This window comes from Mirounga angustirostris, unplaced genomic scaffold, assembly GCF_029215605.1.
Source record: "Mirounga angustirostris isolate CCGP_5_RB_7025 unplaced genomic scaffold, mMirAng1.0.hap1 SCAF_8, whole genome shotgun sequence".
NCBI classification, from domain to species: domain Eukaryota; kingdom Metazoa; phylum Chordata; class Mammalia; order Carnivora; family Phocidae; genus Mirounga; species Mirounga angustirostris.
In genome coordinates, this window is record NW_026991716.1 from 31952315 (window position 1) to 31976357 (window position 24043).

Below are 24043 nucleotides of genomic sequence, written 5' to 3' on the forward strand. Positions count from 1 at the left end.
CCGGGCTCTGTTCCTTGGGTGGGCTGAGCGGATTTCCTAGGAGATCTCAGGGCCAACGCAGTTCTTCTCACTTTTTCTCTTAGAGAAGCCAGATTTCTATCCTGTTCCATTACTAATGACTAACTTTTTAGTGCTTACTGTGTGAATAGTCTTATTTTTTGACAGTCCAGTGAGATTTCAGTATTAGCCCATTTTTCTTATGAATAAAGGTGAAATAGCCTGCCTATTTCTGCCAAGCTGGAACTCAGGCACAGGCCTTTGACACCAGAAACTGTCTTCCTACGCATCACAGTGCACTGCCTTCCAGGCACAGTGGCTCAGTTGACTCCCCGAGGAGTTAGGGCCTTTGTGTACGTGCCAGGCACTGTGAACAAGACAGAATCCCTGTCCCCCAGCGCTTGCATTCTGGAGGGGTCCCCCAACATTCCAGTGTGCTGGCCATAGAGCTTCTGAGGGTCCTGGGCTCAAAAAACGTGTCTCCATTTTTGGCTCACGTACCTGTTGTGAGACAAGGAGGTTAGAGGTGCTAGCTCCTGCCTGGGCTCCTCGATGACCCCCCCTCCCCCCCACCCCCCAATACAGCCATCCGCTTTGGCCGGATGCCAGAGGCCGAGAAGAGGAAGCTGGTGGCAGGGCTGACGGCAAGCGAGGGGAATCCGCACAACCCACAGGTGGCCGACCTGAAGGCCTTCGCCAAGCACATCTACAACGCCTACCTGAAAAACTTCAACATGACCAAAAAGAAGGCCCGCGGCATCCTCACCGGCAAGGCCAGCCACACGGCGGTGAGTGTCACTGCTTGGCCTGGCAGCCCCGGGCTCTGGGCCCTGCCGCCACCTGCCTGACTGCTGGGAGACCCGGGCCTCCTCCCTCCCCTCACTTCGTGGTACAGGCTGGGGGCATGGGGAGCACATGGGCGGGGGTCCCCCCGAGGCCTGGCCTCTCATGGGGCCTGGTTTTCAGCCCTTTGTGATCCATGACATCGAGACACTGTGGCAAGCGGAGAAGGGCCTGGTGTGGAAGCAGCTGGTGACCGGCCTGCCCCCCTACAAGGAGATCAGCGTGCACGTCTTCTACCGCTGCCAGTGCACCACGGTCGAGACCGTGCGGGAGCTCACCGAGTTCGCCAAGAGCATCCCCAGCTTCAGCAGCCTCTTCCTGAACGACCAGGTGACCCTCCTCAAGTACGGTGTGCACGAGGCCATCTTCGCTATGCTGGCCTCCATCGTCAACAAGGACGGCTTACTGGTGGCCAACGGCACCGGGTTCGTCACCCGGGAGTTCCTGCGGAGCCTCCGGAAGCCTTTCAGTGACATCATCGAGCCCAAGTTTGAGTTTGCGGTCAAGTTCAATGCCCTGGAACTTGATGACAGTGACTTGGCTCTCTTCATCGCGGCCATCATTCTCTGTGGAGGTAAGTGAGGGTGGGGCCGCCCTGCTGGGGCTCGGGCCCCACCGCGGGGCGCCAGGCCCGAGCGCGCATAGCGTGGGGAGGTGCCCTGTGATGACAGCCGTGCGACACGCGACGCCCCGACTGCGTGGAGGACCGGCTCCCTCTTCTCGATGGAGAGGAGACAGAAAAAAGACTGCAAAGAAATAATGCCAATATGTTAACGGGGATGATTTCTGACGGTGGAGAAATTCTCCATATTTTGCCTGCATTTTTCAGATTCCGCTGCAATAACTAGAATAATCATCCTGCTCACAGTGCCATAGAGCTTACTTCGTGCCAGGCACTGTTCTGGTTCCTTTTCCCAAATTATAACTCATTTGATCCTCGCAGCAGCCTGTGCAGAAGGTACTTCTGTCACCCCGTTTTACAGATGACAAAACGGAAGTCAGAGAGGCTGCCGAGTGGCCCGCCCACAGCCTCCTCGCTAGCCTGTGGTAGGGACGGGAGTTGAATCCAGACAGTGAGTCTCTTAACCATGAGGTCATACTGCCTTTTTCAGAAGAAAAAACAAAAAAGTGAAGGAGATGGGCCAGGACCTGGGGTGGAGGGGCTAGAATACTCAGTAGAACAGTCACTGACAGAACAGGGCTTGGGTCTGTCACAGCAGTAGGTCTGCTGTCCCCTGGGCCAAGTCACCCACCCGGGTAGAGGTAGGGGAGCTCCTCTGCCGCCCCTGGAGACTTCCATGCATGCCTGCTCCCTCCCACACCTCTGCCCTGTGTCCCCACAGACCGGCCAGGCCTCATAAACGTGCCCCAGGTGGAGGCCATCCAGGACACCATCCTGCGTGCCCTCGAGTTCCACCTGCAGGCCAACCATCCGTACGCCCAGTACCTCTTCCCCAAGCTGCTGCAGAAAATGGCTGACCTGCGGCAGCTGGTCACCGAGCACGCGCAGATGATGCAACGCATCAAGAAGACCGAGACGGAGACCTCGCTGCACCCCCTGCTCCAGGAGATCTACAAGGACATGTACTGAGGGCGTGCGCCCGGGGCCTCTGGGGGCAGGCGGACAGAGCTGGGACAGACGCCACTCACGGGACTTTTCCGGAGAGCAGGCCCTGAGCCCTGGGTGCACATGGGCCCGGAGCAGTGGAATCACACTCCTGCGCTCAGACACACAGCCTCTTGCTCCCTGCGTTCCCTCCCTCCCCTTCTTCATGTGCCTCTTTCTCAGATCCTCTTCTCTAATTTCTTTGCTCGCTCTCTCTCTCTTCCTCTCTGTAGGTTTCCCCTCTTCCTTCCTCCCTGGCCTTCCCTTTTTCTCTCTCCCCATCCCTATGTCTGTCCCCCTTTCTCTTTCTGTGAGACAGTTTGTGTTACTTCACCAGCAGCATGGAACAGGTCCTCTGCTTTTGTCCGCCCCGTCCCCTGTCCCCCAGGAGCAGGGAGGAATGGGCCTGCCCTCCACACCAACAGTCACCTGTAAGGGTAGGCGCCTCACTTCTCCTGTCTTCACAGCAAAGGACATGGGCCAGCCAAAGAAACACTAAGCTCTCTGGGCCTGGCTTCCTGGGGAAGCCACGCAGGGCCCGGGCTGACTGCAGCAATGGCCCCCAGTCACGGGGGCCCTGCCCTGAGGGCCAGGACGCCTCCCCCAGACTGTCACCACCCTTCCCTACCCACCCAACCCCTCTCTAGCAGCACACCCCAGCCCCCCTATTACTAACGCCCTCTCTGTTCTTTTCATCAGTCTTCCAGGCCAGTGTCACTGATGGTCCCCTGCGCTGGCCGCCAGGGGACACCCCTAGCCTGGAAGGAGATGGGCTTCCCTTCAGGTGGGGGCCCCCACTGAAGAGGAGCAAGCCTCGAGGGAGGCGGAGGTTGGCAGAAAAGGCAGCAAGTGGTGTACTTAATTCTGAGCCCAGGCCTTGGGGTCATCGTCAGCTCCTCTCCCACCACTCTGTAGCAGCCACCACCCACGACTCCTGTTTCTCAGGAGTTCCTGGCCTCAGCCTCAACCAGGAGCCCAGAGGAAGCTCACGCACGCCCCCACCCCCCAACACTCCAGCACACACAAGCACTGAATCACTTTACCTGGTTCCACACCCCTCACCCTCCCTTCCCCAAGGCAGATGGGTCAGAGGGGCCTCCAGGTGAGTGGGCAGAGCTGCGCCCTCATTCCCAGATCCCTTGGTGGGCAGGGGTGCCCTGCTGAACCAGCCCAGCACCTGCTTATGGGGGAGGTGCCAGGGATAAACTGATCCCGCTCAGTGTGACATCCATTTGTCCCAACAGTTCTGCTGCTCTCCCTTTCCCCTGTATTCAGCCCAGCCGGTCACTGGGAACTCCCCCTACACAGCTTCTGGTGACCAAGGACCTTGCCAGGCCCAGTCCCCCTCCTCTGGCCCTTGCATCTACCCTTCCCCTCCTCCCAGGTGAAGTATTCGGCCTCAGAGGAGGGACTGAAGCCCAGCTTGGATGCTGTGTCTGAGCAGGAAGTCAGCCCACCCAGCCTGCTTCACCAGGAAGGAAACTGGCCTGGAAGGGTGAGGGACTGGTGAGGGTCTCTGAGAAAGGTTGGGGAAGACCTGAGGTTAGAGTCCCGTCCATCTGCCCCTGCCTTCCATGCCCTAGGATCAGTCTCTACTGACAACTCCCACCGCCACCCCCAGCTGACCAAGGATTGGGGTTAGGGTGCTCCCTTTGAGCCAGCACTGTGAAGGGAGAGATGCTGTGCCTGACCCCCACGCCCCCTCCGCCACCACGCACCCCCCGCCCCCACCCAGGCCTGGTGCTGAGGATATAGCTCTTCTCAGTGTCTGAACACAATCTCCAAAATCGAAATGTATATTTTTGCTAGGATCCCCAGCTTCCTGTGTTTTTAATATAAATAGTGTACACAGACTGACAGAACTTTAAATAAATGGGAATTAAATATTTAAGAATTGATGTAGGCTGACTCCGTTTTTTACAGGTTTTTCCTGGGGGCTGATCGGACTCCTCCCCCTCCTCCCTATCCAGTGTGCAAAGGGGGAAACCGGGCTGGGCAAATGAGACTTTGGGGTGCAGGCCAGGAGAGCTGATTCACCTTTCCCCATCACCTGCTTTGCTCCCCCACTCATCGGTCAGCAAAGGTGGAGGACTGAGGTTCCTGCCCTGCACGGGGCATTTGGGGGACGAGTGGGAGAACGGGTACACACACCTTTGGTGCCGTGGTAGCAACTCCGTTGGCGTGAGGAGGGCCTGGGAAGGGCTCCGAAGGGCCCTGGAGGAGGCATCACCCGCACAAGAGACCAGGGCTTTCCTCAGCCAGCACCCTAGTTTTCTCCTTTACTTCCCGGGGTGCCACCTTCACAGAGAGCCGGGCCCTCTGCAGCCCGTGGGCTCGACTGCAGTGAGGCAAGTTCAGGGCAGACTTCAGTACTTGTCTAGCCAGGAAAACAGACACCCCGAAACATTCCAGAGTGGGGAATGTACTCTAGGAAATTGTGACCAAACTATCAAAAGGAGTGAAAGATCAAAAGGGGGGAAATTGAGGCCATCCGTTAGTAACTGGGCAGACACCGTCAGCCCCAGGGCTGTGTGGGAAATGGGATCATCTAGTGGCCAGCATCACCAGAATCCCCACGGACACTGCAGAAACTAGTGCTCTCTCCCTGTCAAAGCCTGGAGCCGCCCACCAAGGTGACTGCAGGACCAGAGTCCACACTCACGACACCAAGGGCTGCCAGGGTGCCGGCCGTCACGGCCGCTGCTCTGCCCCCGGGACCTCATGCCCTGAGCAGGAAGCCTGGAGCTCCATGCAACTCAGCCGCTCCCGCCAGAAGCGCCATGAGTCCCTTTCAAGTCTGACACTTGCCTCCCTGTTTTCTCTGTTGCTGGCTGGAGCGATCTGACCTCTGTCAAGTCCCATAGGGTTCATCTCAGCCAGGAGAGGGACAGTCCCAGGGGAACAGGAGGACCTGAGGAGGAGGAAGAGGAATGCTTGGAACAGGGGCGTCTCTGAAATTGATAGCCTCGCTTACGATGGAATCTTCTGGTTTGCTTGATTGATTTTGCTCACGTCAAGTTGAAGACTGGCTCAGTTGTTAACGGCCAGTCCTCTTCCCAGCACTAAAGAGGTAAGAGTAAAGGATACCAAAGAACTAGATAGGACTCAGTTGAGGGAGAAGGTATGTCTCGGTACGAGTTTTCTGTTGTTACCTGGCTGCAAAGAGACAGCATCCACTTCATTCTGGCAACTTGTTAGTATCACTAAGTGATACTCTTTATTAAGCTCCTAGTTCGTGTCAGGCATTCTACATACGTCACCTCTTAATTCTCACCATTACCCTACAGGTAAATACCATCACCTGCCCTTTACAGGTGAGGACGCACAATGAGAGAGATTAGCAAGTGTGCCTGGGGCCACTCAGCTGGGAAGAGGCATATTGATCCAGGGCCTTAGGACCTCTGCTTTTTACCCATGAGCAAAACTTGGGGAGCAAGTAGATCTCTTTCTAATGATACTCAGGACAAATGAATCAGACTAAAAGAGAAGAAAGCAACCTTAAGAGAATTAGAAGCTACTATCTTTGTAATAGTTCTTTAAAACTTCAGCAATAAGGGGCGTGTGGGTGGCTCAGTTGGTTAAGTGTCTGACTTCGGCTCAGTTCGTGATCCCAGCGTCCTGGGATCGAGCCCCGCGTTAGGCTCCCTGCTCAGCGGGGAGTCTGCTTCTCCCTCTCCCTCTGCCTGCCGTTCCCCCAGCTTGTGCTCTCTTGCTCTCTCCCTGTCAAATAAATAAAATCCTTAAAAAAAAAAAAAAACTAATGCAATACGTTTATTTCAATAAGAAAGAAAGATGGGGCGTGCCTGGCTGACTCAATGGGTGGAGCATGCGACTCTTGATTTCAGGGTTGTGAGTTCAAACTCCACATTGAGAGTGGAGCTTACTTTAAAAAAGAAAGAAAGAAAGAAACAGGGTCTCAGGCTGGTAATATCCCTGGGGAGCCTGGAAGAAGCAGATGCAAAACCTCTCTGGATGACATGTACAGGCAGGAAGTACAGAATTCCCACAAAATTAAAAAAAAAATGAAGAAAATCCTGCATGAAAACAAATAGCCATAACAACCAGTGAAATTAGAGCCCCTGGGGACATCCAAAAATATAACTTGAATATATTATAAGAAATAAATATGGGCTCCTGGCTGGCTCAGTCCATAGAACATGTGACTCTTGATCTCTGGGTCATGAGTTCGAGCCCTACACTGGGGGTAGAGATTACCTTAAAAATTTTTTTTAAATCTTAAAAAAAAAAGAAATAACGTTTATATTATTAAAAAATACAAAGAAAAAAATCAAAACCATAAGGAGAAATTTGTTTTTTAAGGGAAAAAAAATTTTTAAAGAAATACCTGGAACTTCCAGGGGCACCTGGGTGGCTCAGTTGGTTAAGTGTCTGCCTTCAGCTCAGGTCATGATCTCAGGGTCCTGGGATTGAGCCCCAGGCTGAGCAGGGAGCCTGCTTCTCCCTCTCCCTCCGCTCCTCCCCACTGCTCATTCTCTCTCAAATAAATAAAATCTTAAAAAAATAATACCTAGAACTTCCAGAAAAAAGAAAAAAACCCAACGATCTAAAAAGCAGGTTAGAGGGGCTCCTGGGTGGCTCAGTCGTTAAGCATCTGCCTTCGGCTCAGGTCATGGTCCCGGGGTCCTGGGATCGAGCCGGCATTGAGCTCCCTGCTCCCTGCTCGGCGGGAAGCCTGCTTCTCCCTCTCCCACTCCCCCTGCTTGTGTTCTCTCATGCTTCCTCCTCTCTCTCTCTCAAATAAATAAAATCTTAAAAAAGAAGAAGCAGGTTAGATACCACCAAAGAGGTCATTTTTGCAGCTCAAGAAAGACCTATTGAAATTATCCAGAAAATAGTACAAGCAAATGAAAATGGAAGATGTCGACAGGAAGAACAGCAGTACAAATTCTTACACACTGAGAAGCGAGTAGAAGTTGGTATAATCTACTTGAAAAACAGCTTAGCAAAACCTAGTAAAGCTTAAATGTGCCTGTGGGCTGTGGGGGTGTCAGGGAGGTTCCACCCCCTGGGAACGTAGCCCTTAGTTTCCATGGCTGCAGGGTGCCCAGCGGACTTCCTCTCCGGAAAGTGCTCTTGCTGAAGGCAGCTGCCTTGCCCAGGATAAGCTCACCTCCCAGGGGCAGCCTATAGCCCACACTGGGGTATGAGGCCAAGCCACCCTGCCTGTTTGGGACAGCTTGAAGGATCACCCCAGCTCCAGAGTCAAGGCTTCTGCTGCAACTACATTGTAATTTAGCTTCTCTCTCTATGCCATCCCGCCTCCTTCCAATTCCCTACAGCTGTTGTTCCAAAGAGCACTCCCCACAGAGTGTCCTGCAAGTAACCCTCCAAATGTATTTCCTGGAGAAACCAACCTGACACCATACCCTGGTGTGAAACCCACAAAACTACATAAAGACTCCTATAGGTTTTCACTGCAGCAATAACAAAAACTTGGAAACAAAATAGCATTCATCAACAGGAAAATGGATACACTTGATATATTTACAGTGTAAAAAAACTAGAAGAAACCCATGGGAAAAGATTTTTATATAATCTTTTAAAGATTTTTTATTTATTTATTTGACAGAGAGAGACAGGGAGAGAGAGAACACAGCAGGGGGAGTGGGAGAGGGAGAAGCAGGCTTCCCGCTGAGCAGGGAGCCTGATGCGGGGCTCCATTCCAGGACCCCGGGATCATGATCTAAGCCAAAGGCAGACGCTTAATGCCTGAGCCACCCTGGGGCCCCATATTTTTGTATAATCATGAGGTGGATAGACCTTTCAAGTCTATTATATACACAAAAAAGTTTCTAAGTTTCATGCATCATACACAAAACTTAAAAGAGTCTATAAAATAAAAAATGAAACACCTTACTATATGTACATCTTAAAAATTAATTCCCAGAGCTAAAACCATAAGACATTTTAAATCAACCATGTAAAAAAAAAAAAGTGACATAATCAGACAAAGAGCTAATTTCCTTAATATATAAAGAACACCTATGAATCAATAAATAAAAGGTCAACAACTGATAGAAAAATGGTCAAAGGATATGAACAGAAAAAAAAATGCCTCTTAAATATATGAAAAGATGCTTGGAACACCTGACTGGCTCAGTCAATAGAGATAGGACTCTTGAACTCGGGGTCTTGATTACAAGCCCCACGTTGGGCATAGCATTTACCTAAAAAACAAACATGGAAAGATGCTCAATTTTACCCATAGTAAGAGAAATAAAAATTAAAACTACAATGAGATACTGTTTTGTTTTTAAGATTTTATTTATTTGACAGAGAGAGACAAAGTGAGAGAGGGAACACAAGCAGGGGGAGTGGGAGGGAGAAGCAGGCTTCCCGCTGAGCAGGGAGCCCGACGTGGGGCTCGATCCCAGGACCCTGGGATCATGACCTGAGCTGAAGGCAGACGCTTAACGCCTGAGCCACCCAGGCGCCCCGAGATACTGTTTTTTAAATCACCAAATTAACAAGTACTAACAAGTGTGATGACATTGTGTTGGCAACAAGGGTGTGCAACACCAGGCACTCCCATACTGCTGGTGGGAGTGTAAGTGGTCACAGGCTCCACAGAGGGAAGATTGGCAGCACCAATGAAAATTTTTTAAAAATAATTTTGATCCATTTATAGCAGTATGGATGGAGCTACAGAGGATAATGCTAAGCGAAATAAGTCCACCAGAGAAAGACAAATACCATATGATCTCATTCGTGTGTGGAATTTAAGAAACAAAACCAACAAGCAAAGGGAAAAAAATCAGACAAACCAAGAAACGGACTCTTAGAGAATAAACTGATGGTGACCAGAGGGGAGGGGGTCAAGAGGATGGGGGGAAATAGGTGATGGGGATTAAGGAGGGCCCTTGTGATGAGCACAGAGTGATGGATGGAAGTGCTGAATCACTATATTGTGCACCCGAAACTAATATAACACTGTGTGTTAACTACCTGGAATTAAAATAAAAACTGGACATAAAACGTAATAATTTTGATCCAAAGTGGGCTCCATAGCTCAGTGTTCAGAGCAGCGGTCTTATAATAATGTTGATCCAACAAAAGTAAAGGAAATAACAAAAATGTCCAAGACTATTGGTCCCAATCTATGATCTCAATGTACTCATAGACATAAGTTGTTTAAATTCAATTTTAAAATTGCTCCTTTAATTTTTATTTTTTTTTATTTTTTTTAAAGATATTATTTATTTATTTGACAGAGAGAGAAACAGCGAGAGAGGAAAAGCAGGGGGAGTGGGAGAGGGAGAAGCAGGCTCCGCCAAGCAGGGAGCCCGATGCAGGGCTCGATCCCAGGACCCTGGGATCATGACCCGAGCCGAAGGCAGACGCTTAACGACTAGGTGCCCAGGTGCCCCGCTCCTTTAATTTTTAAGTGAATTCCTCTTATTTGGTGTTCTTAAACTTCTCTTCCATAGGGGACAGTGCAGTCTAGTGGAGAGAGCATGAGCTTCGGACGCATAAGATGGGACTTGAGGGGGTCTTAGAAATAGAACCATGGAGGGGCACCCAGCTGGCTCAGCCAGAAGAGTGTGCGACTCTTGGTCTCGGGGTCCTGAGATTCGAGCCCCACGTTGGGCATAGAGATTACTTAAAAAATAAATAAATAAATAAATAAATAGAACAGGACTCTTAAACCTCACAGTCCTCCTTCCCCTATCTCCACATCCTCCTTGGGCCCAACCCATGGTTCGCCCCACGGCAAGCTATGAATCCACCAGATCTTTATCCTGCCCAAGAGAGAGGCTCTGCTTGGTGGACGGACTGTCATCCAATCTGAGGTGTCCTCATTGGATAAAGCCTTGGGCAAACCCCCTCCTGGCCACCTCTCACGGTAGCCCTTGCTGAGCTGAGGCATAGACTCTTCTAATTTCTGTGCCCAGGGGAGCAAACTGGCTTCAATGGCAAACATAGACCAGGCCACAGCGACTTTCTGTAGAAAGAACATCTTGGTCCCAGAGGCAGGTCCCCAGAGCCTCTTGGATCTGTCCAGTATGTGGCCCCCCTGGACAGGCCTCCCTGGACCCCATGCCTGGCTTACACCATCTCCTGAACGCTCCAAAGCCTCCCAGCCCACCCTCTGATTTCTCCACCAACCTCAGCTCCACATGTGGGGTTTACGTAGCCCTGGAGTTGAGGGAGGCCCCACTCTGGCCTCCTCAGTTGTAAACCCCTCTCGGACACCACAAATTACTTCCTCAGCCCTGAGACTCGCAGCTTCCGAGGCCTTTGGTCCTAGGTCTCAGGTCCTTGTATCCCCTCCTCACCCTGCCCCTCTGCACCCTTGAAGTTTTAAACCATTCCCCAGTTTCCTCCAGTAATCACCTAGGGATCCCTGAAGGCCCTCATGCTCCACCCCACGCACTTCCTGGAGCCTGAACTGGGCTGCTCAACCCCACAGCCTCCCAACCGTCCTGCCTCCGCCCTCTCTTCCTCCCCTCTGCAGACCTGGGGCCAAGGGAAGGGGCAGGCCTGGCTGGGGAGCCCCTCCCCCTTTTGGCCCTGCCTGGAGAGGGAGGATAAAGGTGCACCGGAGCAGCCTGCTTGATTCTCACTGGGGGCTGCAGCTGGAATGGGCTCCACGCGGGCAGATGGTAGCGGCCATGGTAGAGAGAGCAGCCCCGGCTCCCAGCGGCCATGCAGGTAGGGGGTCTGGGTCTCAGGGGAACCCAGGGAAGGTGGGAGAAAAGGCTTTGAGGTTCGGCCTGGCTTTTGAAAGCCCAGTGTCTAAGAATGTGGGGTGCATCAGGCCAAGGAGGGGCTTCCTTGCCCCCACCCCAATGTTGGAGGGGTCTGGAGATCACTTCCCATGCCCTCATAGTCCAGAGGAGGAGACTGAGACAAGAGAGGAGAAAAGACACACCCAGGCTGCACAGCTCCGTCAGGGCTAGCTCAGGTCTGACCGTTCCCCAGTTGCCTTCTTTCTCTTCCACTCAGCGAAGATTTCTCTGCCCAGAAACCCCAAACAGTGGGTGGGATCTGATGTCCTGGTCACCTCTGTAGCCCCAGGACTTAGCATGGAGCCGGATGTTCGTAACGTTTGAATGGAAACAGGTCAGGTTGAACATTATGCCATGAGAGAGTCATTCCTTTGGGTATGCTCACGGCTCCAGCAACCCAGGCACTAAGCCCCTTCTGCCGCCTCCCAGGCCTGGATTACCTGGGCCTTTCGGCTGCTCTGTCCCTCCCCCTTGGCCTCAGAGCTTGGCTTGAGAAATTCCCCCAGTCAGGCAGCTAGAGAACGATTGGGCTGAATGAGGACACCTGGGTCCTAGCTCTTGTTCTGAGTCCCAGGCCAGTTACTTTACTTCTCTGAGCCTCAGATTTGGAAAACAAAAAAAGACTCCTGACTTTTAAGACTTGTTTTCAGAATTAAGTGAACTAATTTGGTGTTTCCACAAGCAACGTGTGTTTCATTGGCACGTTAAGGGTGGGTGGGTGCAGGGCCCAAAACAAATAACAATAAAAACAGGTTTAAGCAATGCTGGGTTAGATGGGGCAGTCTCCTTTGCAGGGCTTATCAGAGCCGTTTGTTTGTTTAAGATTTATTTATTTATTTTAGAGTGTGTGAGAGCGTTGGGGGAGGGGCAGAGGGAGAGAATCCTCAAGCAGATGCCCCACTGAGCACGGAGCCCCACATGGGGCTCGATCCCACAACCCTGAGTTCATGACTGAGCTGAAACCAAGAGTTGGACACTTAACCCACTGAGCCACCCAGCTGCCCCTACCAGAACCTTTTATATGTTCACGTACAATAAACGATATACAGCATGACTCTAAGAAAATATAGAAGGAAGAGATACTCAAATGGATTTGATCACAAAGCCCCTAGCCCCTTTTCTTGTGGCTCATCGAAGGGGCTGAACCCCCGTGGACACGCTTGGAGAGCTCTTGTCGCTGAGCCACTCAGCTTGTGAAGGAGGTAGTTGGTGGCCCCAAATAGTCCCACTTTAAAATAAAACAATAGGGGCGCCTCTGTGGCTCAGTCGTTAAGCGTCTGCCTTCGGCTCAGGTCAGGATCCCAGGGTCCTGGGATCCAGCCCCGCATCGGGCTCCCTGCTCTGCGGGGAGCCTGCTTCTCCCTCTCCCACTCCCCCTGCTTGCATTCCCTCTCTCGCTGTGTCTCTCTCTGTCAAATAAATAAACAAAATCTTAAAAAAAAAAAAAAAAGTTTATTTAAAAAAAATAAAATAAAACAATAACTTTTTAGGAAAAAAAAATCCAAAAGAGCTTTTTAAAAGATGTGTTTAAAGAGAAGTTATATCACTAAATCAAATGCTTTTTGTCATTTCTGAATCTTTCCTCTCCAAGGCTGGCACTTGAGGCAAGATTTTGAGGGATATGTTCAAAGCCCTGAGCCCACAAGAACTTGCCCTCAGTCCTGTATCAGCTTCTCACTTTTTCCAAGCCAGGTAGTGAGAATGGTGACAAGGTTCCAGGGAGCACTGGGCTGGGGCAGGCTCTAATTCTGAGTAGAAATCTCAATCCAAGGTATTCTGGGCTGTTGGCTGTGGGTCTTGCCAGTGAACTCGCTGTGTGGGCAGCTGACCAGAAATGGCAGGTGAGCGGGGTGGCTGTGAATAAGTACATGATTCTTTTCATGTATCCAGTGGCATCTAACTACCAGAGAGATTTTACATATAATGTCATCCATCTAAAAATATATATGTATTTTATATGTGTTTGTGTGTGTATATGTATATATATATATATACACACACAGGCTCTTACAGGTTTTTTTTTTAAGATTTTATTTATTTATGAGAGAGTGAGAGAGAGAATGAGAGAGAGCACAAGAGTGTGGGGTGAGGGGCAGACTCCCCGCTGAGCAGGGAGCTTGATCACCGGTCCCCGGGGGATCATGACCTAGGCCAAAGGCAGATGCTTAACCGACTGAGCCACCCAGGTGCCCCAAATACAGGCTCTTACAGTTTTACATAATTCCTTTTTTTTCCTTGAGTGCCTTTTCTATTTCACTTCCCCAGAGTTTTATCTTAACATATTTTTATTCTCAGATTCCATCTTTTACTGATGACAATATTCTATGTTCCTGCAACAAAAATATTTGTGAAACTTATGTTTTTCTGGATGTTGTTATTAGTAGTAATCAATTGATCAAAACAACTTAAATATATTACATACTTTAACAGTTAATAATTAAATAACAAAAAAATTTCTTTAGAAAATTTTCTCCTGAAGAAAAAAAACAAAAAGAAAGAAAATTTTCTCCTGAGATAGACGGGACAGTTGCTTTTTCTCTCCCCCCGCAAAAGCTCATGTGTCCATGGATAAATATTGCTTATTGTTAGAAGAAGCCAGGGTTCAGCATCAATTTCTATTTTCAATTTTTAAGAAAGATTTATTTATTTGAGGGAGAGCGAGAGAGCACACAAGCACATTCTTTGAATTTCCTCTGAATTATGCCAAAATTTACATAGTGGTCTCTCATCAATAATTACTGTGTAATGATCTTACATTACACTCCTGGCCCTCACAATAGCTTCCATAAAAGGAGCAACCATACTACTATTACTATTATTTTATTATGTAATAACAGAACAACCCTCACTGGAATAATGATTATTACCTCTCGCACCTCATCAAAGGCCTTCCCTGGCCACCCTGTCAAAAGTCGGTCCCCACCTTACCAGCTGTCTGTCCCTGGCTGAACCCTTCTCACGGCCTGTGCTTGTCTGGGTCGGTTGTGCCCTTCTTGCGGGGCCTGGACTGGGGGAGGCAAAGCAGATAAATTGTGTGGGATTGAATCCTCTTTGTTTCAAAGTTTGATATTTTGGTCATCGTAGGTTTCTTTGGCATGAATTTTGATCTTTAAGATATTATTTCTTGTATTAGTGAGGTTTTTGGGGGGCATCCCTCGAAATTTTGTGTCTGAGGTGAATGCCTCGCTCCCCTTCCACTAGTTATGGCCCTGATTTCTTGGTTCTCTGCTCTGTCACCTCGGCAGGAGCTCCACAGGCAGGTTCTTCATCCCGGGGTCCCACGCTGTTGTTGTAAATGAAGGAGCATGTGACCCACAATCTGGCACCTTCACTGACAAGCCCTGGGGGCCTGTCGTCCATCGTTCTCTCCCTCTGCCTGCGTCTCGGCCCGGGCCTCACCACTGGACCTTCTCTGGGGAATGGTGCTGGCCACTCTGCGGCAGACCCTCAGCTTGGGCTAGCAGTCTGTGTTCTCTTGCAACTAGAATAGGGCCTCTGTCCCCATCCCTGATGCCCTGGCCGCCTCATGTGTGGTCTCATTTGCCCTCCAGGCAAGGAAACACATGACAAGAGTGGACAACTGTCCTAGCGCCCTGGCCCAGGCCTGAACATGTAGTAGATTCTCAATAAACACCTGCCCAACCATCTTCCTCCTTCCCTTTTCCGCCTCCCACCTTCTCCCTCAAAAGCCCCTGTAGTTGTGATGATGAAGATGAAAACTGTTAATAGTTATTGAGGGCTTGCTATATATATTGTCTTTATTATTTTATTTTTTAGAAGATATTATTTTTTTGAGTGAGAGAGAGCATGAGAGCAGGGGGAGTGGCAGAGAGAGAAGCAGGCTCCCGGCTGAGCAGGGAGCCCGATGCAGGGCTCGATCCCAGGACCCTGGGATCATGACCTGAGCCAAAGGCAGACGCTTAACCTACTGAGCCACCCAGATGCCCCCATATATTGTTTTTAAATATATTATGTCATTTAAATTTGACCTCACCCCATGAAATAGGTACTAATATTATCCCCATTTTACAAATAAAGAAACTGAGGCATGGAAAAGTGGTCCAAGCTCACACAACCAAGAAGGAGTGGTATCAGGTAGAACTGGCTATGTAATCTGTGGGACCCAGTTCCAAAAAACATCAGGGCCCTTGTTCAAAAATGTAATCATTTCAGGGACCCCTGGGTGACTCAGTCGGTTAAGCGTCTGCCTTCAGCTCAGGTCATGATCCCAGAGTCCTGGGATCGAGCCCTGCATCGGGCTCCCTGCTCAGCGGGGAACCTGCTTCTCCCTCTCCCTCCGCTTCCTGCCACCCGCTCATGCTCTCTCTCAAATAAAATATTTTTTAGGGGCGCCTGGGTGGCTCAGTCGTTGAGCGTCTTGCCTTTGGCTCAGGATCGTGGTCCCAGGGTCCTGGGATCGAGCCCCGCATCGGGCTCCCTGCTCGGCGGGAAGCCTGCTTCTCCCGGAGCCACTCCCCCTGCTTGTGTTCCCTCTCTCGCTGTTTCTCTCTCTGTCAAATAAATAAAATCTTAAAAAAAAAAAATATATATATATATATATATATATTTTTAAATGTAATCCTTTTAAGAGGGCAACAGCAGGTCATTAAAGCAAGGGCAGGGCCCCTGTGTGACAACACAGATCTATGCCCCTGAGGCTGGCCCTGGTACCAGAATTTGAACCCTGAGTTCTGACTCCAGAAAGACTGTGCTTGGAGGACGGAAGAGTAATCACTGTGATTTCCTGAGCACCCACTACGTGCATCGTGCAAAATCTTTAAACAACCCCCCGCAACAATCCTGAGGTAACAATGAAGCATTGCTAACCTAATTTTAAGGGTGAGGAAACCAAGCTTTAGGGAGGTTGAGTTACCCACCCCGGGCACCCCAGAAGATCAGGATTTGAAGGCAGGACCAACTCCAGAGCCCGTGCTCTGCAATCCTACAGCCTCTCTGTCTAAGGATCACAAAGGGGCTGAGCATGACTCAATCTCTTAGGACTTCTGCCCGAGGGGCCCATCGCTGGAGGTTGAGCTACTACTTTGCTCAAGACAGGAAGGTGTCCCAAGTCTGCAGATACTTCCAGCGAGGCTTCTGCTTCCACGGAGACCAATGCAGGTAAGCACTCCTCTCCTAAAACGGGGAAGAGGGTGGGGGACACAGGAGGAATCCTCCCTCCATGCACCATGCATCTTCCCAAAGCCTCTTCTCCCCTCTCAGCTCCAAATTCTAGGCTGAGCTAGCTCCGAGCCCTGGAGGGTCTATCTGATCTCCTCACACTTCTCTTTCCCAATGCAGCTATCAGCACCCTCAGCCCCCTGGCCACCTGGAATGGGGCCGGCGCCATTCGGAGCCACATGTCACCCTGCCAAGACCCCGGCTGGGGCTGACCCGCAGGGGCTCCGAGCCCACCTACCTGCCCTCCGTGGCTGTGGGTTGGGACTGGCCCGGGGCCTGCTGGAGCATGGAGCCTGGCTTGGCGGGGTTGGCCAGCAAGGCCGAGGAGGTTGGTGGCAGTCCCTGGAATTCCCTCTCACCATCATGTAAGTCATCAGTGGCCCTTAGGGGGGACACAGGTGGGATCTGAGACCAGGGTTCCTGTGCTATCTCTGAGCAAGGTTTATATTTCTTTTATCCCTTTCCTACCTCAAGATTTCCAGCTAGAGGGACACTTGCCTCCAGCTCTGTCATTGTCTATGTTTTAGAAGCAGAGTATCATGGTGTCTGTGGAGTCAAACCACCTAGTTTCAAAAGCCGGCTCCACCACTCAGCAGCTGTGTGATCTTGGATAAGTCCCTTAACCTCTCTGGATGTCCGTGTCCTCATCTACAAAAGGACAATGATAACAGAACCTGTCTCCCAGGGTCTTGTGAAGTGCAATGAGTTCATAAATGTGATGTGCTTAGGTCACAGTACCGGGCATAGAGTAAACACTAAATGTGGTTCTTTTTTTTAATTACTGCTCTAATTCAGTGCTGTCCAACTGAAATACAAGTCACACATATAATTTTTTAACAGCTTTGTTGAGATATAATTCACAAATTCACCAAAGTATACAATCCAGTGTGACATAGTATATTTAGAGTACTATGAACATCACCACTATCTAATTTTAGAAGATCTTCATCACCCCAAAAAGAAACCCAGTAGCAGTCACATCCTCTCCGTCCCCCCCCCCCCCCCCACTGGCACACACTAAACTACTTTCTCTCTCTGTGGATTTGCCTGTTCTGGACATTTCATATAAATGGAATCACACACCATATGGCCCTTTGTGGCTGGCTTCTTTTATTTGGCATAACGTTTTCTAGGTTCATCCATGTTGTAGCATGGATCAGGATTTCATTCCTTTTTTTTATTTTTATTTTTATTTTTATTTTTAAAGATTTTATTTATTTATTTGAGACAGAGAGAATGAGAGAGAGAGCACATGAGAAGGGGGAGGGTCAGAGGGAGAAGCAGACTCCCTGCCGAGCAGGGAGCCCGATGCGGGACTCGATCCCGGGACTCCAGGATCATGACCTGAGCCAAAGGCAGTCGCTTAACCAACTGAGCCACCCAGGCGCCCTCATTCCTTTTTTTTTAAAGATTTTATTTATTTATTCATGAGAGACAGAGAGAGAGAGAGAAGCAGAGGCAGAGGGAGAAGCAGGCTCCGTGCTGAGCAGGGAGCCTGATGCGGGACTCGATCCCAGGACCCTGGGATCGTGACCTGAGCCCAAGGCAGATGCTCAAATGACTGAGCCACCCAGGAGCCCTAGGATTTCATTCCTTTTCATGGCCAAATACTCTTCTGCTATATGAAAATACCACCTTTTGTTTTATTAATTCATCAGGTGATAGACATTTGAGTTGTTTTGCTTTTTGGCTATTATGAATAATGTTGATATAAGCATGCATGTACAAGTTTTTGTGTGGACATATGTTTTCATTTCTCTTTGGTATATACCTAGACGTAGAATTGCTGGATCATATGGTAACTCTGTGTTTAATATTTTGAGGAACTGCCAAACTCTTTTCCAAAGTGGTCCCAATTCACATATGAAATTTAAATGTTTCTAGTAGCCATGTTAAAAAGGTAAAAAGCAGGGGCAAGCGGGTGGCTCAGTCCATTAAGGGTCTGACTCTTGATATCAGCTCAGGTCTTGATCTCAGGGTCTTGAATTCAAGCCCTGCGTTGGGCTCCACGCTGGGTGTGGGTGTGGAGCCTACTATTAAAAAAAAGGGGGGGGGGCGCCTGGGTGGCTCAGTTGGTTAAGCGACTGCCTTTGGCTCAGGTCATGATGCTGGAGTTCCAGGATCGAGTCCCGCATCGGGCTCCTTGCTCAGCAGGGAGTCTGCTTCTCCCTCTGACCCTCCCCCCTCTCATGCTCTCTCTCTATCTCATTCTCTCTCAAATAAATAAATAAAATCTTAAAAAAAAAACGTAAAAAGCAACAGGTGAAGTTTAATTTTCATATTATATTTTATTTAACCCAATTTATCAAAGATTCTTTATCCAATATTATCCCAATCTGTAATCAATATAAAAAAGTTATTAATGGAACATTTTAGAGTCTTTTTGGTACTCAGTTTGGAAATACGTGCATTTTACACTTCCGGCACCTCTCAGTTCAGACTAGCTGCAGTTCAGGTGCTCACTAGCCACATGTGGCCAGTAGCTGCTGTTACCGGACCGCATGGTTCTCAGTGGTTGTACCAGAGACTTACAATTCTGCCTGGATTCTGAGCTACTTGGGGGCCGGACTTTGTGTGCGTGGAGGTAGAGCTTGCGTGAATGAGTAAATGAATGAATGAATGGATCCAGTTTCCCCCAACAGCTGCTGACGTGGAACACAGCGAGTCCCGCGAGCATCAGCCTACGTCAGACCCCGTCCGGGAGCTGGTGGCCCCACTTCAGAGCCTGGACCAGGAGGTGCAGCAGGTTGTGGGGGAGGGGCAGTGGCAGAGGATGCCAGGCTGGACCTCCGAGCCGCCCAGGCCAGCCGGAGGAGGGCTCCGTGGTCCCCGGGGCTGTATGTGCGGCGGCAGTGTGTCTGGGGGGCGGCGGGGGGGGGGGGGATGGGGATGTGCCCTGACCCTGCGTGTGGCTGCAGAGGGAGCAGGACAGTCGGGACGTTGTGTGTGGCATCTGCATGGACAAGGTGTGGGACAAGCCAGAGGCTGAGCGGATCTTCGGCATCCTGCCCAACTGTAGCCACGCCCACTGCCTGGGCTGCCTGCGCACGTGGAGGAAGAGCCAGCGGACCTTCCCGCTGGACGTCATCAAGTCAGTGTCAGGAGGAGCAGGGCGGGAGGGAGGGAAACCCCTCCGAGAGGTCTGGGCTCGTGACCACTCTCCCGCCCCATCACCCCCGCAGGGCCTGTCCCCAGTGCCGGGTCCATTCCAGCTACATCATCCCCCACAAATTCTGGGTGAGCAAGGGGGCTGCGAAGGAGCAACTCATCAGGAACTTCAAGGCTCGGACCTGGTGAGCCTGGCAGCTTAGGGGAGAGGGGAAGGCGGCCCCTGCGCTACTCCGGCTCAGCCTTGGTTCCCAGCCTGGGATCCCCCAAATCCTAGAAGTTCAGAGCCATGGAGATGGCAGATGAGGATGTGAGCTCTTTCCACTGTTTTGGAAAGTGACAGAGACAGCAGCAGCAGATCAAGCCCAAGTTTCTCTGCCAGCCTGGCTCAGGGTCAATGCAGGGCAACTCTGGTTTTCTCAGCAAAATGAAAAGCCCTGCTTGGCTTTTACTTCTGATTTCTATTTCTTTTCCTTTTCCTTTTCCTTTCCCTTTTCCTTTTCCCTTTCCCTTTCCCCTTTCCCCTTTCCCTTTCCCGAAAGTAGATTGATAGGAATACATGTTGTTGCATAGATGATCTTTGAAAACATGGGGTCTCTGAGAAGGAGATCAGAAGGTCAGCCCTCGGAGCAAGGGAAAAGGTGGGTAGGTTTTTCATCTATTGGGGAGGGTGGGCCTATATCCAGATCTGGAATTAGGTACATTCCAGCTTCTTAATTCCACCTTCCCAAAGGGTTAATTATACTCAACATATGCAAAGTATATTTGGATAAAGGGTGGGATAAAAAAGGTCTTGTCTCCACCTGTGAGACATTTGACCTTGTTGAGAAGGCACCTGGATTTTGTCTGTGAACTATAATAGCTGGATCAACAAAGTGACTGAGACAAAACTCTTGGGTGAATCTCACAGAGGAGGAAGTATTTGAGCTGGGTGTTGGAAAAGAAGTAGGGGCCCCTCAGGAGGGGAGAAATGAGAGCACTCAAGGCAGAGGTAGGCCAAAGTGGGGAACTACTGGCATCTGGGGTACCAGTCGAGAACCACCAGAAGGGAGCACCCAGCCTGGGGGTGCTAGGAGACAAGGTAGCAGAAGGGCTTAATCTGTATGACAGACTTTGCCCATTATCAACTCCATGAACTAGGGCACCCTACGACCCTCATGCTGCAGAAGAAGAAACTGAGGCATGGTCTTTATGACTTCAGTGAAAAAGTGGGGTTTGAACCCAGGCATTCTGACTCCTAGTGCATCCTGGGAGGAAGGGGGTCGGGGGGGTGGATATGGACTTGAGAGGAAAAAGGGCCAGACCTGGGTGGCCAACTGACAGTGAGGTGGAGAAGGAAGATTTAAGATGATGAATATGGGACGCCTGGGTGGCTCAGTCGGTAAACCATCTGCCTTCGGCTCAGGTCTTGATCTCAGGGTCCTGGGATCGAGGCCCCACATCGGGCTCCCTGCTTAGTGGGGAGTCTGCTTCTCTCTCTCCCTCTACCCCTCCCCCCGTTCATGCTCTCTCTTGCTCTTGTGCTCTCTCTCAAATAAAATCTTTAAAAAAAAAAATGATGAATATCTTACTGAGCATATGTGGCCACATTATGGCACTATTACATGAGCCCAGAGAGAGAGAAGCTGATGGGGGATTTGGACAGGTTGAGTGTGGGGTTTTTGTAGGCTGTCCAGATGGAGGGGTTCCTGTCTGATGCTAGGTTTGGGTAAATAGGAGGAGGAAGAAGAGAAAGGGCCGTTTGTTTAGAGGGATTCCCAGGCCTCCAGCCTGGGGAGTCAGTGGGGTCCTGCATTCACACTGGGGCTGCAGGAAGTGGGCAGGACTCAAAGGTGTGGAGCAGAGAGTGATAATGCAGAGAAGAACCTATTAACAGGCATCTGTCCTTTCCTTTCTGCCTCTCATCCATCCTTCTCCGCAAGAAGGAAGCTGGTCCTACGTAAGCCGATCACAGGTTGCCCACAAACCTCTCCTGTATTGGTGCTTTTATTGAAACTTAGTTCAAAGACGGAAAAGAGATTCCGGGGATCACTGCTGGCCCAAATCGACCTTGTGGGACTTAGAGAAAGGCATCCCTTAAGACACTTTACTGCCATCTGCTGGAAAATAGTTGTAATAAATGTAGTAAAATCTACACTGTGATACCCTCAGTGGCTGCACAGGAGTGGTGCTTTGTGGTATGTACAACCTACCCAACCTTACATGTCAGCCTTGAGTGCTCCTTTTTTCTGGGGCAACAGGGCTTGAAAGCAACAGTCTTCTCTCCTTCTGTCCTCTCATAGCCAGATCCGATGCCGATTCTTCATGCAAGGGAATGGCCGCTGCCCCTTCAAGTCTGATTGTATTTATCTGCACCAGCAACCGGATAAAGCCCTGACCTCTGATCCTCCCTGGACTGAGAGTATGCAGCTGACCTCTGGGAGTGAGGTGGTAACAGCAGGAATATGGGACAGGGAGGCTGCTGGCCATGTTTACAATAAATGTCTTCGATAAATGTAAAAGCCATACACGATGTTCATAATGATAATGGTGCCTGCTCAGATGGGGCATCTTTGTGTTATGTACAACCTGCCCAACCTTATGTGTCAGCCTTGATTCTCTTGTTCCTGGGGCAATAGGGTTGAAGTTGATGGGTTTTCACTGATTTCTTTCTCTACTCCCAGGTGCTGGGCCCAGCAGGGTTCCTAGGGGGCACCGAGCAGGAAGACGAAGTGTTCTTCATGGACTGTGCCTTGGCCATGGCCTTCTGGGGTTCGGAACTCTTGCTGGATCCCGATAATTCTTACCTCGGCCTTCTGTAACCAGGATCAACATGTGGGGGATGGGGCTGAGGGGTAAGGGTTGCTAGGTGATAAGTCTTTTCCCTTTTGGGGCTTGGTAGGGGCTGAAGTAGCAAGCCCTCCACGCCCAAGGAGCGCAGCACTGACACAACTGGGGATCAAGGGAAGAGGAAGGGAAAGGGTTCACTCTCTTGCCAGGGACTTGGATTTTAACTTTGTTCTTTTGTAGGATTCTGAAATAAAACCAATAAAATGCATCTAAGCCATCATTGCTGGTATCTAAAGAATGTCTGCTCGTAGCCCAGATGCCCTCCCCCTGAACCACGGGTTGTTTCTGCAATCATTCTGTTGCAATGTCACCCGTCACTTGACCTCTGTGAAACTTCACTTTATGCTCCTAAGAGTTTGAGAGTAGAAAGGGCAAATAACATCTTAGTATTAGGAAAATAGTAATGACATCATGGATCCCATGAAAGGCTCTCCAGGATCCCCCAGGGTTCTTGAACCACCCTTAGAACTTTCCTCCCTGCTCTCCTTCCCATTGGCTAGAATGCCCACCTTAGTGGGCATGAGCCAGAGCCACCATCTCAGAGTAAAGCTGAGAGTTGAGGACTGGCAAGGCACTGAAGTTTATTTAGCATTCCTGACCCTACCCACTACTTGCCAGGGCCTGTCTCTCCCCTCTCCCCCAACAGCTGGTCATTTGAAGACCAAAGACATCTTCTATGAAGTTAGAACAGTTAACCTGAGATAGAGGTGTTGGCAAAAAACTTCTTTCCTGCTATTTAAGCCTTTGCAAAGCAGTCACTAGCTAAGAAATACTCCTTAGTCTTTACCAACACCTCACTTAAAATTATTTTGGGAAAAAACATGGCTCCAGTGGAAATCAGATCCAGCTCAAAATATTCCTACGGCTTACCATACTGTTCAGGGGCACCTGGCTAGCTCAGTCGGCAGAGCATGCAACTCTTGATCTCAGGGTCATGAGCTCAAGCCCCACATTGGGTGTAGAGATTACTTAAAAACAAACAAGATATTCCTATGGCTTACCATACAAAGTGAAAAACCAAAGTCCTCTTTATGACCTCAAGGCCTCACAAGATCTAGCCCAGTTACCTCTCTGATCTCTTCTCTGATTACTCTCCAGCAAGTACATTCTGCTCCAGTCGCACTATGTCTCGGGGACTTTGCATGTGCTGTCCCCTCTGCCTGAAATGGCCTCCCCACAGATCTCTATCTGACTTGCTTCCTTATCTTCTTCAGGTTCATCTTGCCTGACTACCTACTTAAAATTACCTCACCCTATCTCCCTTCCCTGCTATATTCTTCTTCTTGAAAGCACTAATCACAATCAAACATTCTATTGTTTACTTATTAGTTGTCTCTCCTCTCTAGAGTGTCAACAACAGTGAGAAGGGTCTTTGTTTTGTTCCCTAAATCCCCAGCCCTAGGTGCTCAGTAAAGGTTTATTGAATGAATGGATGTGTGTTGCTGCAGAAGCTGGGAGAATGGTAAATAGAAACTGGAACCCAAAGTAGGGTTTATGGGTGCTGTGGGGGCTCTTCTCCCCTCTTTATTTTTTTTTTAAAGACTTTATTCATTTGAGAGAGAGACAGAGAGAGCACAAGCAAGGGGAGAGGCAGAGGGAGAGGGAGAAGCAGACTCCCTGCTGAGCTGGGAGCCCGACTCTCATGACCTGAGCTGAAGGCCAATGCTTAACCATCTGAGCCACCCAGGCACCCCATCCCCTCTCTCTTTATTTTTATCCTCTGCAGTGATTC

At 49.9% G+C, this 24043-nt stretch overlaps 2 protein-coding genes across 10 annotated transcripts in view; both read left to right on the plus strand.

Annotated features, from left to right (window-relative positions):
* PPARD (peroxisome proliferator activated receptor delta) overlaps nucleotides 1-4344 on the plus strand; it is an 80034-nt gene extending 75690 nt beyond the window's left edge. For all 3 annotated transcript variants that reach the window (XM_045866762.3, XM_064597512.1, XM_045866763.3), the window contains 3 exons: nucleotides 583-785; nucleotides 964-1414; nucleotides 2184-4344. In XM_045866762.3, coding sequence (XP_045722718.1) covers nucleotides 583-785; nucleotides 964-1414; nucleotides 2184-2431 — 902 coding nt within the window. In that variant the 3' untranslated portion in view covers nucleotides 2432-4344. The remainder of the gene's footprint in view (nucleotides 1-582; nucleotides 786-963; nucleotides 1415-2183) is intronic.
* An 11460-nt stretch (nucleotides 4345-15804) lies between these two features.
* On the plus strand, nucleotides 15805-23389 carry LOC135365555 (probable E3 ubiquitin-protein ligase makorin-1). 7 transcript variants are annotated; one of them, XR_010413604.1, is made up of 7 exons: nucleotides 15805-16314; nucleotides 16495-16739; nucleotides 19017-19211; nucleotides 19293-19465; nucleotides 19557-21659; nucleotides 21765-21909; nucleotides 22146-23389. XR_010413604.1 is itself a non-coding variant. In XM_064597517.1 (6 exons), the coding sequence occupies exons 3-6, from the start codon at nucleotides 19332-19334 to the stop codon at nucleotides 22281-22283; spliced, it is 528 nt and encodes a 175-aa protein (XP_064453587.1). In that variant the 5' UTR covers nucleotides 16609-16739; nucleotides 19017-19211; nucleotides 19293-19331; the 3' UTR covers nucleotides 22284-23389. The 7 variants fall into 7 exon arrangements, 5 of the variants coding, with proteins under 5 accessions (XP_064453587.1, XP_064453583.1, XP_064453584.1 ...); XM_064597517.1 differs by lacking the exon at nucleotides 15805-16314 and having other exon boundaries at nucleotides 16609-16739; nucleotides 19557-19667; XM_064597513.1 differs by lacking the exons at nucleotides 15805-16314; nucleotides 16495-16739 and having other exon boundaries at nucleotides 18591-19211; nucleotides 19557-19667.
* Nucleotides 23390-24043: the final 654 nt, after the last annotated feature.